This window comes from Haliotis cracherodii, unplaced genomic scaffold (assembly GCF_022045235.1).
Source record: "Haliotis cracherodii isolate W230 unplaced genomic scaffold, xgHalCrac1.p SCAF_1, whole genome shotgun sequence".
NCBI lineage: Eukaryota > Metazoa > Mollusca > Gastropoda > Lepetellida > Haliotidae > Haliotis > Haliotis cracherodii.
Window position 1 is genome coordinate 19,123,769 of NW_027266264.1, and position 12,268 is coordinate 19,136,036.

At 37.1% G+C, this 12,268-nt stretch overlaps 1 protein-coding gene across 1 annotated transcript; it reads right to left on the reverse strand.

Moving 5' to 3' along the window:
* Positions 1 to 9,916: 9,916 nt before the first annotated feature.
* LOC139461272 (beta-1,3-galactosyltransferase 1-like) lies at positions 9,917 to 11,110 on the reverse strand. Its single transcript, XM_071242907.1, has one exon. The coding sequence runs from the start codon at positions 11,108 to 11,110 to the stop codon at positions 9,917 to 9,919; it is 1,194 nt and encodes a 397-aa protein (XP_071099008.1).
* Positions 11,111 to 12,268: the final 1,158 nt, after the last annotated feature.

The window sequence follows — 12,268 nt, forward strand, 5'->3', positions numbered from 1 at the left end:
TCACAATTAAAAACTTCCACAATATCATTGATGAAATATGAGAACAAAAACGCGAAAATTGGTATTCCTGTCTCTACACCAGAGTAGCAGTCGAAGAACAGTGTATATCCACCTTTCAGAGAGATATCTATCTAAACATTCGACAATTAATACCATCTTTTCATAATGTAAAGACTAAGCCATTTCTGTACACAGATTCGACTGCTCCTTTCAAATCTAGAAAGGCACCATACAACCTGCCACGTTTTTTAGACAGATATTTACCAAATAAATAAAGTATTAACAAAAAATATAGTTTCGGAAGTTTGGTAACGCTTTCTAAAACCTGCTTGCTCATTAGCTGTGCCATGTTCAAGAGCTGACCACTTTGTTAGTCTTTTACAAAAAAATTTGCCAAAACTTTTGCCTGCTACTTATAAAAGTGTAATATGTCTATAATTTGGGATCATTTTAATTACCTTTCCAATAAAGTGGCCCTCACTTCTGCTTCGAGTGTTCCGAAACTGTGTATATCTAGGAAAATAGAATACGATAATTATCAGCCCAGGTCTCTACTAGACCTATAATATTATATTTGTAGATAAAGCCACAAACAGAAGGTATACACATTTTTTATTTGAATCTTTCTATGTTCCAAGAGACACCAGTAATCCCATAATATTCATCACGCTGGCCATGGCCGGAATGCTACGCAACTGGTGAAGTTTCTTCTGGGTCATGAACATTTTCACTGGAGGGTGGTCTGGGTTTGAACCGTTTGAACTTGAGTCAATATGGGAGTATCTGGAATGGCTTCATCGGGTTTATATTGTTCGTTTCCTTCAGCTTGGTGTATCTCATCACAGAGAAAAATCGACTCTACAAACGTTCCTCTCTTGGGATATCAGACCCGCGTCCATTTTCAATTGGTAAGTTATGGTTTGTGATTCTAAATTGTAAGATTTGGTGATAATCTTTTTTAAGCAGATAGAGATATTGTTCAAATGTTATATTTTCTTTAAACATTTTATAGTACATACCTTTAGAACTCATATAGTTTGGTGTTGCATTTCGGGGACCTGCTGCCAGTATAGGAAATTTTAAGTGAACTTTTAAAAATCTCCCGTTTCTGTGCAACTTTATTCCAAGGTAAGTATAATTATCGACAATTTCTATAGTTTCATTGCCAAAGGAGAATGAATATTTCAGATTGGTGTTTCTAGCTGACCCGGTTCCAAAAACTATTGTTTTGGTTTTGGACAAGTTTACATTCAGTTTCCATCGTGAACAATAAGTATAAAATTACCAAGTGATTGTTGTAGGTCTGCAGGGTCTTCACTGAATAAGACAGCATCATCTGCATATAATAAAACAATAAACTGCAGCGAGAATATTAGATTGGTTTCGCTTTGGTAATCTAAATTAACACTTTTACTTCCTCGTTTCAGAAGAAGGGCTCAATATCATTAATAAAAAGTGAAAACAAAAGTGGCGAAAGATTTTCGCCTCGTCTTCCTCCAATGTTTCATGGGAAGAATGAGGATTTTTGATTGTGTAGCATAACAGTGGAATTTATGTTATGGTACATGTTCGTTACTGAGTTAAGACATTTACCATATATACCATAATTTAGCAATTTATACCACAGACCAGCCCCTCCACACAGTGTCGAATGCTTAAAATCAATAACGACGCAATAGAGTTTTCGTTTCGCTTGTTTTAAAATGTCCCTGATTGCATGTAGAACAAATACATTGTCACTTGTGGAGAAACCTTTTCTGAATCCTGCTTGGGCTGGAGTTAAAATATTATTTGTTTCTACAAAATCAGTGAGCCTCGCATTAAGGATACTTAATGAGCTTGTGAAAAGTTTTCCGAAACAGCTGAGAATTATTATTGGTCTATATGAGTTTGGATCTAGGTGTCAACCTTTTTTCTTATATATCGGTTTTATTATTCCCTTCAGCCAACAATCTGGTATAAATCGAGAGCTAAGTATCAAGTTAATGAAATCAGTCAGCAGTGGTATTAAATGAATTGTAGCATCAATAAAATAATCGTTTTCAACAAAATCTAACCCAGTAGCTTTATTTCTTTAAAGGGTCTTAATGGTGGAAAGGACTTCTTCGCCCGATATTACCTTATTTAAAACATCAGTGTCGTATTTTTGATCTTCGGCAACATCATCGGGTATATCATCATTACATTGGGATTCATTAAGGTCTATATAAAAGTCAAAGAACGTTTCAATATCAGGAGTGTTTTCGGATTTGGTTATATCGCATTTATTTAGTAGCTTCAAATATTCTTTTTGTGAGTATTTCTTAAGGTCCCGAAACTGTTAGCTAAGGCAGCCAGCATCAGTGGAGAGTGTGAGCAGCTCGAAAAGAGGCGAGCAACTCAATGTGATTTATGAATTTGTGGAATTTTAATCAATAAACGAACGCCTGTCACAAAAATGTAGTTGAACACAGAACACACAGAATCGCAGATTTTTCTATCGTACATTTGAGGGAGAACGTGAACGAAGCCGTGCAGGGTGCCTTACATCGATTTTACTTCAGAACACACAGTGAGCTCAGGTAAGTTTATTAATGATGATATTTTCATTCATTCGTGCAATAGATATGGCAATCATGAGCGCTGACTCTGTATGTGCTCGCAATAGAACATTTGAAAGAATTAATAATGGACAATGTTACTAATATCCAGTTAAACCATGATACCAGATTTTGTCACATATCCTTTATCGCCTCGGCTGTAGTGATTTAAACCTCCATCGGCTTGAAAGGCACGTCTCAGATAAAGCATCATGCATGCTCTTGGGCTAAAGTATACTGCATTATTTTTTTCAAATGGCCTTACTACAATGTTTTAAGAAACGAATCGTTTTTCTATTCTAAAGGTTGGAGTTTTAATTCAGTGCTTTATGGGAAACAATTTGTCCATATAGAATTTTTAAATTCAGTCGATATCTACGTTCTGATGGATTTGCACTAAAGTAATAACTTAAGAATTAAGTCATATTTAAGCTACGTATTAAGTATTAAATTGTTATAGTTAAATAGCTTTTCTAAATAATTGAACACCAGTCCATCAACCGCACTAATTTGTTGACCACTCGCTTTTGTTCTATTTTGATGTATATATGTGTTATGTTTTATAATATGTATGTATATGTACATGTATAAACCAACACATATCAATATTACTTGATTAATATAATTTTGTTTCTGGAGCAGTTTTTACCAATCCCGAATAAAAATATGTTAAAAGCATGTACAATTTCCCATTCTTAGTAGGACATCTCACAAAATCCCACTTTTTTTTGTTGTTGTAAGAATTAATAAGAGGACGTTGTTTTGTTGTTGTTGTTTTGTTGTTTTTGTTTTTTTTTTGGGGGGGGGGGGCTTTTGGGATATAAGAAATGAATACAGACTGCCATGCTGTCATTCGGGTTTCTGATTTTGGCAATGACTCCATGAGCATACTGAGTATTGTTGCTTGGGGATATCAAATGTATCAGTTTGTTATCAGAGGAGATTGATAGTGATCTTTTAGTACCAGGTAGATATGATAGCTATAGGATTTATGATGGCAGAAAGTCACTCAACCAGTTCATGTATTCTACGTCAAAGAAGATCAGAACCCGTGTATCACTACACGTCCCCAGAATACCAATAACAACGAAATGTAGAAATTAACAAACATGACCAACATTATTATTTCATGTTAATCCTTGTGCCATGCATGTAACTGTAGCTAGATAAACATATGTATACGTTTTCAGTATGTGTGAAGTCGTGCATACAGTTGATTTTTAAGGGGGTGTTTTTGTACTGTCATCCCTGAACAAAAGTTTCACTTTTATCCTCAAAAGCGCAATAATATTCATGTTATAACCCTTTAAGTCAACTTTTGATTTAATACGAATTACGTAACATTTGTGTTACTTTGATTTTCTAAAGTTGTTACAGACCCATGGACTGACTAGGTTCATTAAGTGTCATAAAATTGCCGGGACATAATGTGGTGGCAATACATTCTATAATTAACACCTGTCACAAAGGGCCAGGCCATTTTGGTTTGTGCTCTGTGTTACGCAATATGTGTATTCACGAAATAACATTCAACGAACTATGTACTTCGTCCTGTGATGTTGGTGTCTTTTGGCATTAATGAACATGTAAGTAGATACAACGCGGGCGGATTGATGCATTCGTACTTGGTATGAATAAATGAATTACACTTCGTTCTTAACTGTGTGTGAAATACGCATAATGTCGGAAAGCGCAAGTTAAATTCACAATTACTGACTTCGTTCTTAAATAAATCACAACCATTTATAGTTGTATCACTGTGTAGATTCTTTTATATTTTAACGATGTAAATCACGCCACTTTTAATGTAAAATACGTCACTAAACCAGTTCATGTACTCAACCATTTCCACTAGTATTTTCACAAAAGATCACAGATTAAAAACAATTATCAAGATATATTGTACAATTCTTTAGAAATACCTAATCTTTACAGGGAACTTGCCATCTTGATCTACTATTCTGCATTGTATGACATTAGATACATGCTCATGTACCGCCGCTGGTGGTTTAATTTATGACAAATTAAACATAATTTGGTTTGAACCCAACCATGCGTGTGCTGAATTATACATCGCCAAGCGTTCTGAGCGCCAACAAAGTTTTTCAAAGTAGAAATTAAGCAAAACGAATATTTATCCAATTTCTTATTGCTAGAACATATGCATGAACAATAAGTACTATAATCGGAAATATATTACATGTTATATAGGCACCCGGATGCTCAAAATCACAATACAATGCTAATATCCAATATTTGTGTTCCAGCGAGTGAGTACCAAATAGACAAGGACCAAACCAGTTCTACAGACACAGGCTCTCTCAAAGGCAGCAAGGTGCATTATACATTTAAATGGAAATTGGTCTGTATCGCATCCGCTCGTGACTTGATAAAAATGTCGGATAATTATTACATACATAAAAGTGTCTCGTCTGTTATTTCAAAAGACATGATTTATTCTACCAAAACATAATATGTCAGTTGTGATGCATCTCATTCGTGGCAGGCTATATAATGCAGGGACGGCCCTTTATGTATCCTTCAATCTTTAAAAGAGGCGATAAATAAAATACGAAACGAGCCATAATACCATGTTTTATTAACCTAGCAAAACCAAACAGTTGATACTAAACTGTTCACTCGTTTCCAAGAAATGGTACGGCAGGGGGGATCATTTAGTACCCTCTTTACGAAATGAGCGATACTGTTGTTCTCTCATCTAAACTGACGTCCAAAAGAAACTTTACCAACTGAAAATATAAATTTCAGACAAAGTATATTTTTTTTTCGATGAAATCTATCTAAAACACAAAACCTAAATACAACAATAGTAAAGTGAAAAACACGTGCACCACGGACAACTGCAAATGCACGTATAGGTATAAAACGATTGCAACGGCAAGTCAGACATCCACAGTGATAAAAAACACACAAAAGAAATGCCACGACTCACAGTCGAACAACGTGAACGAGCCTTGGGTATGGTACAGATAGGAGCCACCCACGCCCATATTGCACGAACCTTCGGTTGCTCCCGTGTTGCCGTTACCAACTTGATGCAACGTTACAGACAGACAGGGCGGACCGCTGACAGGCCAAGAACAGGCAGACCCAGGGTGACCACGCCCCATGATGACCGGTACTTGCGTACCTTGCACCTCCGAAATCGCTTCCTGACAGTGACGTCATCGGCGACAAATGCCTTAGGTCACAGGGTTAGTCGACAGTGGCCAGGATACAGAGGACAGCTATTGACAGTGCAACATCGTCGTCTGCGATTGAGATAGGCCCGGACTGTACGACGTTGGCAACGACGTGACTGGCAGGGGGTTGTCTTCACTGACGAAAGTCGATTCGTATGAAGCCAATAAACAGGTGATTATTGTTTGATGAGTTCATAGTAGGCGGATGGGATGAAATACCCCTTGATCAACTGTCCCAATCACATCATCAACTGGGACAACGTCCAAATCCTCGCCAACAACCTCCATGATTTCACCAAAAGAAAACTAACAGGAGCAGTCGACATTCGCCGCAACAAGCCATCAATCAACAGAGATCAAGGCTATTTCATCCCATCCGCCGGATGTAACCCCTACTATGAACTCATCAAACAATAATCACCTGTTTATTGGCTTCATGCCCCATTGGCTATGTGTTTTCTGTCCATCGTGTTTTGATAGCATCATCCCTTTGTTGTCACACCTACCTATGATATCCCACTCATGTATGCCCTTGTTGTTACTGTTAATCCTCTACTGTTAATCCTCAACTTGCTATATATATTCTGCACTATGTCCCTCATTCATGGCCCAAAACGTACTACAAAAATCTCTAAATAAAATACAAAAATGGGCTGACAAATGGGGCTTCTCCCTAAACTCAGAAGAAAACACAGGAATAGTATTTAAACACAAAAATATGCAACCCGCCTCCCTAAACCTCCAACTAAACAACAAACCAATCAAATTCCAAAAACAAACCAAATTCTTAAGATTAATCTTCGATGAACATCTCACCTGGGATGCTCACATTAAAAACCTTGTAACCAGATGCAGCAAAGACCTAAACACGTTAAGATGCCTAACCGACTCCAACTGGGGGGCCTCTAAAAACACCCTCCTCTCACTCTATATATCACTAATTAGATCCAAACTAGACTATGGCAGTGCCATTTACGACACCTTAAACAACTCTCTCATTAAAAAAATAGACTCAATCCAGTATCAGGCCCTAAAACTAATCACACGAACTCAACATGGGACCTCCTCCACCTCACTCCAGGCCTTAACAGGAGAAATGCCACTTAAACTACGTAGGGAACAACTTACCTTAAACTTCTGGGCCGCGTCCCAATCAAACCCTCTAATCGAAAACTTAATTAAAAAAATATTAGCCCTAGAAACCAAGCCCTAGCCCGGAAACATCCACTACTTACTCCAATTTCCCAAAGAATAACCAATTACCTAAATGAACACAAAATAAATAATCTTAAACAAAACAATAAATCATTCAATATCTACACTCCAAAACTTAAAATACCAAAAATAGACACAACACTAGCCGATACACTAAATAAACAGACCGATCCTTACATCGCTAAAACCACCACACTAGCATACATACATGAAAATTGGCCAAATTGGTGTCACATATACACAGACGGATCCTCAGATCCGATCTAAAAACACACAGGTTTCGGAGTCCACATCGCACAACCAACTAAAGACACACAATCTTACCGACTCCCAAACAACCAATCCATATTCACGGCCGAACTAATGGACATGGCCTCAGCACTACACAATCAGCAATCTAAAAAACACCAAAAACCGACTCATCCTAACCGACTCCCTCAGTGGACTACAAGCCCTCAAAAATAAAAACACTAAAAACCGCCCCAAACTAATAAATCAAATACTCAATAGCTCAAACAACTTAATTAAGGTAGGTAAACAAATAGAGTTCATTTGGATCCCCGCCCACGTAGGAATCTTTGGAAATGAAAAGGCAGATAACGCAGCAAAATTATCCCTTAAACTCCCAGAAATAAGCTTAAACTTACCCAGCTCAAAATCAGAAATCAAAAGTGTCACTAAACAAAAAATCAACAAAAAATGGCAAAATATATACCAAAACTCAAATAGCCAAATCAGGAAAGTACTAAAAAAAACTAAATAAACCAAAAATACTACACCCATCCAAAAAAATCGGCAGAATAATTACCAAACTACAAACAGGCCATACCAAACTAAATAATCACCGTAAAATAGCTAATCTACACACAACAGAAAACTGCCCACATTCCAAACAACAAGAAACACCAGAACACGCACTCATTCACTGCACACACTACCAAACACACCGAACAACACTACAGACCACCCTATATCTTAAAACCGGACTTACACTAGAATCAATCCTAAATCCACAAAATAAATTAGAAAAATTCAAAGCCTTAGGCATATACCTAATAAAAACAGGACTAATTAGTCGCATTTAAACCCCAAATAAAATATTAAAACCAAAACTACTTTATTTAATAACCACCCAACACACACAGCTCCCTTAGTTCGTCCCCCACCCACTCTTGGCATTCTTTCCAAATCTAAAAATTTCAAAATTACTATATAAGCAACCCCTAAAGCCCCCTTCCTGGGTTGCTTAAACTCCCTTTTCCCCTTTTTGGAAACACATTAAATGGCCTGGCCTGGCCGGGCCCGTGTGCGACATACGCTTGCAGTCGGAAAGCGCACGTTAAATCTCCAAATAAAGTAAGTAAGCCCTCATTCAGTCTTGCTTGACAACGGTATAAGGATCTATACCGAAACGTCGCTTTTTACAGTATTAAAGAAGTTGTTATCCATAAAAATTGTGTCTATCTTGTCATCCGCCAACTTCTAAGTAATGCATATCAAACAAATTATATCAGTTTTATTTGTAACTTGCTAATAATATTGATCGGCATTTTGCACATACAAAACAATTATTGAACAATACCCAGCAGTTACCCCCCTTTATCAACATTTACAAAGAAACACAGTGCTCAACTTAAAATACTTCATCTTGCACATATACAAGGATTATACACGAATACATTACAATTATTTCCCTTTACTAATATATACAAAGAAAAACAATTTTGGATACATCATATATACAAAATTGTATATTTTTGTATATGTCATAAATACAAACTTGTATATTTTGTATATCTCATCATTCCAAACTTGCATATGCTTTGGATATACAATCTTTCCAAAACATATACAAGCTTGTATATGTGGATTTTCTTTGCAGTGAGACATCCTGACATGATGTGAAGCTGATATTTCTTAGATCCTGACAATTGAGTGTCATTTTGGATCTTGAAATTTGTGACAAAAGAGTAAATATGATACACAATGTGTAAATGAGTAACTGTGATATTTATCAGTAACAGAAAAGGGATAACAATATGGATCCTGTGACCGTCACAGAGTAATCATTCATCTGTTTTCACAGCCACCTACGAGACAGTCAAGGCAGTTCCATGTTCATGCCGCATGGTAAAAGAAATAGCAACACCTGAATTAGTTTCAAACTGCTGTACATATTTAATTGCGGCGTTAAACAAAAACAAACAAACGTGACTAATTGGAAATGAAAATAACCTGTAATATTGCCTATCGCTTGTGTAGGGAACAAAAACAATAATGTGAAGTGTTTTAATTTTGGAATACTAATAAACACCAAGCTTGGAACTCAGGGCTTCTAAATACGGCAGATCGATGATGAGAAAATGATTACAGCTACTGTGCCTTTGAGTATATATGAAAGAAAAAAAATATTTTGGGTTTGAGTGAGCTGGGTTTTTCGCCACTTTTGACAGTATTTTACTGCGAATCAGCATTACTTGGGAGGAAAGCCCGAAGTGATGTACACATGATGTGTATCACTTTGATTACTTCCACAAGTAAGGATATGGTACTGTGAAACCCAGGATAAATTGAATTTGGATTAGAGTAACAACAATTATGAAATATAAGAATAAATGAGGCCGAACAATTTACACTGCCTTTGTCGGTAGGGAATGCAACATACCTGCAACATCGTCAAGATTTGATGATATCATAAGAATCCCTTCGTCATGAAACTGACTCCCTCTCAGAGTTTGAATACAGACACTAAGTTAGCACACAGCATAATTTGCTTTGGCACAACAGGTATGGTTGTGCTTTCGCAAAGTAAACAATTATTCTAGCAATTCGCTCCACTGGAATGTACAAACAGTAAAATTAGAAAAGTCTTCTGAAAGTCTGGCATTTGTTAGAACCATTACACGTTCTTCGTTTGTCTTAGTCTTCCTTTATAAGACCCCAGTAGGTAAAAGGCAGGTTGCCATATTTGTTTTTCTTGTCAAAGACTATTGCCTTCTTTTGAAGTGTCTCTTCATTCAGGTCCTCCGTGTGATACCTCCAATCGAATATTATTTTACCAAAGTCTACTTTTTGTACTCCAGCTTTTATTGCCAGCGCAGTACTAACGAAAACATCGTCCACATGCAGAGATTTGCTGTTCTTTGATACTTCATGCATCAAGTGCCAAACTCCGGGAGTCGTGATGTATGCATATCCTAAACAATATGAAGGGTAGATATCGAAAGGATATTCTTTGTAAGAAATGTAGCATTTATTGGTTGAATGCCTACTTGGCTTACATCCTGTGATTATTGTGCAGTACATTGTTCTCTGGTCAAGGTGACCACCAGTAAGAAAGTCAACAACACGGTAAGGATTGATGAAAACATCGTCGTCCAGCTTTAATATATATGAGGAATTACAGTGGCGTAAATACCAATCCATTGACATAATATGCTTCCGAGGTAAGCTTGTGTAAATATCAGGAAAGTTTCCTTGGACAATATCTCCATAAAGCTTGCTCTCGTTGATGATTGAGTTTTGGACCCTGTCGTCATTAGTTGTTCCCAACATGAAAACATGGGCCAGTGTCCTTCCCTTGTATTTGGCCACTGAGCCGTATGTTTTTCGAATAAGTTCTCTCTTCATTGCATTCCCCGTAGCTGAATGTATTACTAATATCAAGAATACGCTTGTATTTGAACAAACACTGGGGTTAAGGGAGTACACAAACTGGTGCAGATTTATATACCGATCTCTGTGATCAGATGCGTTCATTGTAAAGAAGGCCATTATCTTCGGAAGCATATCTGTCCCATTCAATAACGTTGGTGGCAAAGAATAGCCATTTGACTTGTGCTTGAAATGGTTAGTTATCTGTTTGGCTTCTTCATGAAATGGTTTCACATTTTTGGTAGACACCTCTGATTGCTTTAAACCAACTAATCCGGACGTTTTGTCATTCAAGCCTGTCTGTTGATGTTTGGGTTGTTCCTGCACAGTGTGCTGAGATGTGTGGTCAGTTCGGTTTAAAGAGTCTTTTTTGGTCCATGATAATCCAATTCCCCAATACAGACAAACACATACGCCGATGCAATAGTACATGCATTTTAAATTACGTTTTAGACTCATCGTTATTGATTTGAATGAATAAACCTGAAAAACAATTTTATAGGTCATAAATCTGCATCAAAGATAGGAATAAGATGAATTCAATCTCTTAAACAATTGAAGGTGTTTTAAAAGCATACCGAATCACCGCATTTTACAACCTCGTAGATATATTCTTACCATGCATGATGGAGGCATCCGTGACATAGAATGGTATACGATTCATTTCACTGACATCGTTACCGTATACTTATGCTTTGAATTTTCCTATCTGTATCGACTCTTGATGATCCCGGTTAGTATAGGTTTCAGCAACCCATGCTGGTCATTAAAGACCATTATGCATGTCGTAAGAGGCGACTAACGGGATCGGGTGGTCAGGCTCGCTGACTTGGTTGATGCATGACTCGATTATTTACAGGCCACCGTCATATAGCTGGAATATTGCTGAGTGCGGCGTTAAACAACAAACAAACAATCATATCTATATCAATCGAACATTAGGAACTCAAAGCTGTATGTAAACCTACATACCAGTGCGCTGTTTCTGTTCAAGCCTTACACTTGCTTGTGGTGATAGGTTTTTAGCTTGTCAAGCTAATGGTTTCTGTTTGTGGCTCACGTATTATTTATCGGGTTATTTAGATCGCAGAACGCGCCTTGCCCTCGATTCCTGTTCGTGGTTTCCCCGCGTATCCTGTAATGCCTCTCTTAACTGGAAATCACAACGTTGTTTGATTACTTATATCAGACGGGACAGCTTGTTCGTATCGATCAAGAGCATGGCTCGGTAAGGTTTTTCAACATCACGAAATTAATTGATTGCACGTGTGCTACTCAATCGATGACACAAGCAGGGATTGTAAATATTTTTTCAAGTTTTTATTGTAGTATTCGAACTACTTTCCCTGCCTGTTGTGTCAAAGTCTTTTGTGCAAGATACCAAGAGCCAGAGTATGATATCTGCACACCTAGATATTTATAAGTAGTGGCTATGTCAATGACCGAATGTCCACTACTACAATTTTATTGATATCTAAGTTTGCGTCCATTCCTGAATACAAACACTTTGCTTTTTGAATATTAATAGTCAATTTCAATCTATCTCAATATAAAGAAAGTTGGTCGTTTTGTAGACCAAAAGCTGTTACATCTAACAAGATTATGTCCTATGCTAAC

What these genes read in the sequence shown, in the direction of transcription:
- LOC139461272 (XM_071242907.1), bottom strand. Translation starts at nt 11,110, where the DNA reads ATGAGTCTAAAACGTAATTTAAAATGCATGTACTATTGCATCGGCGTA.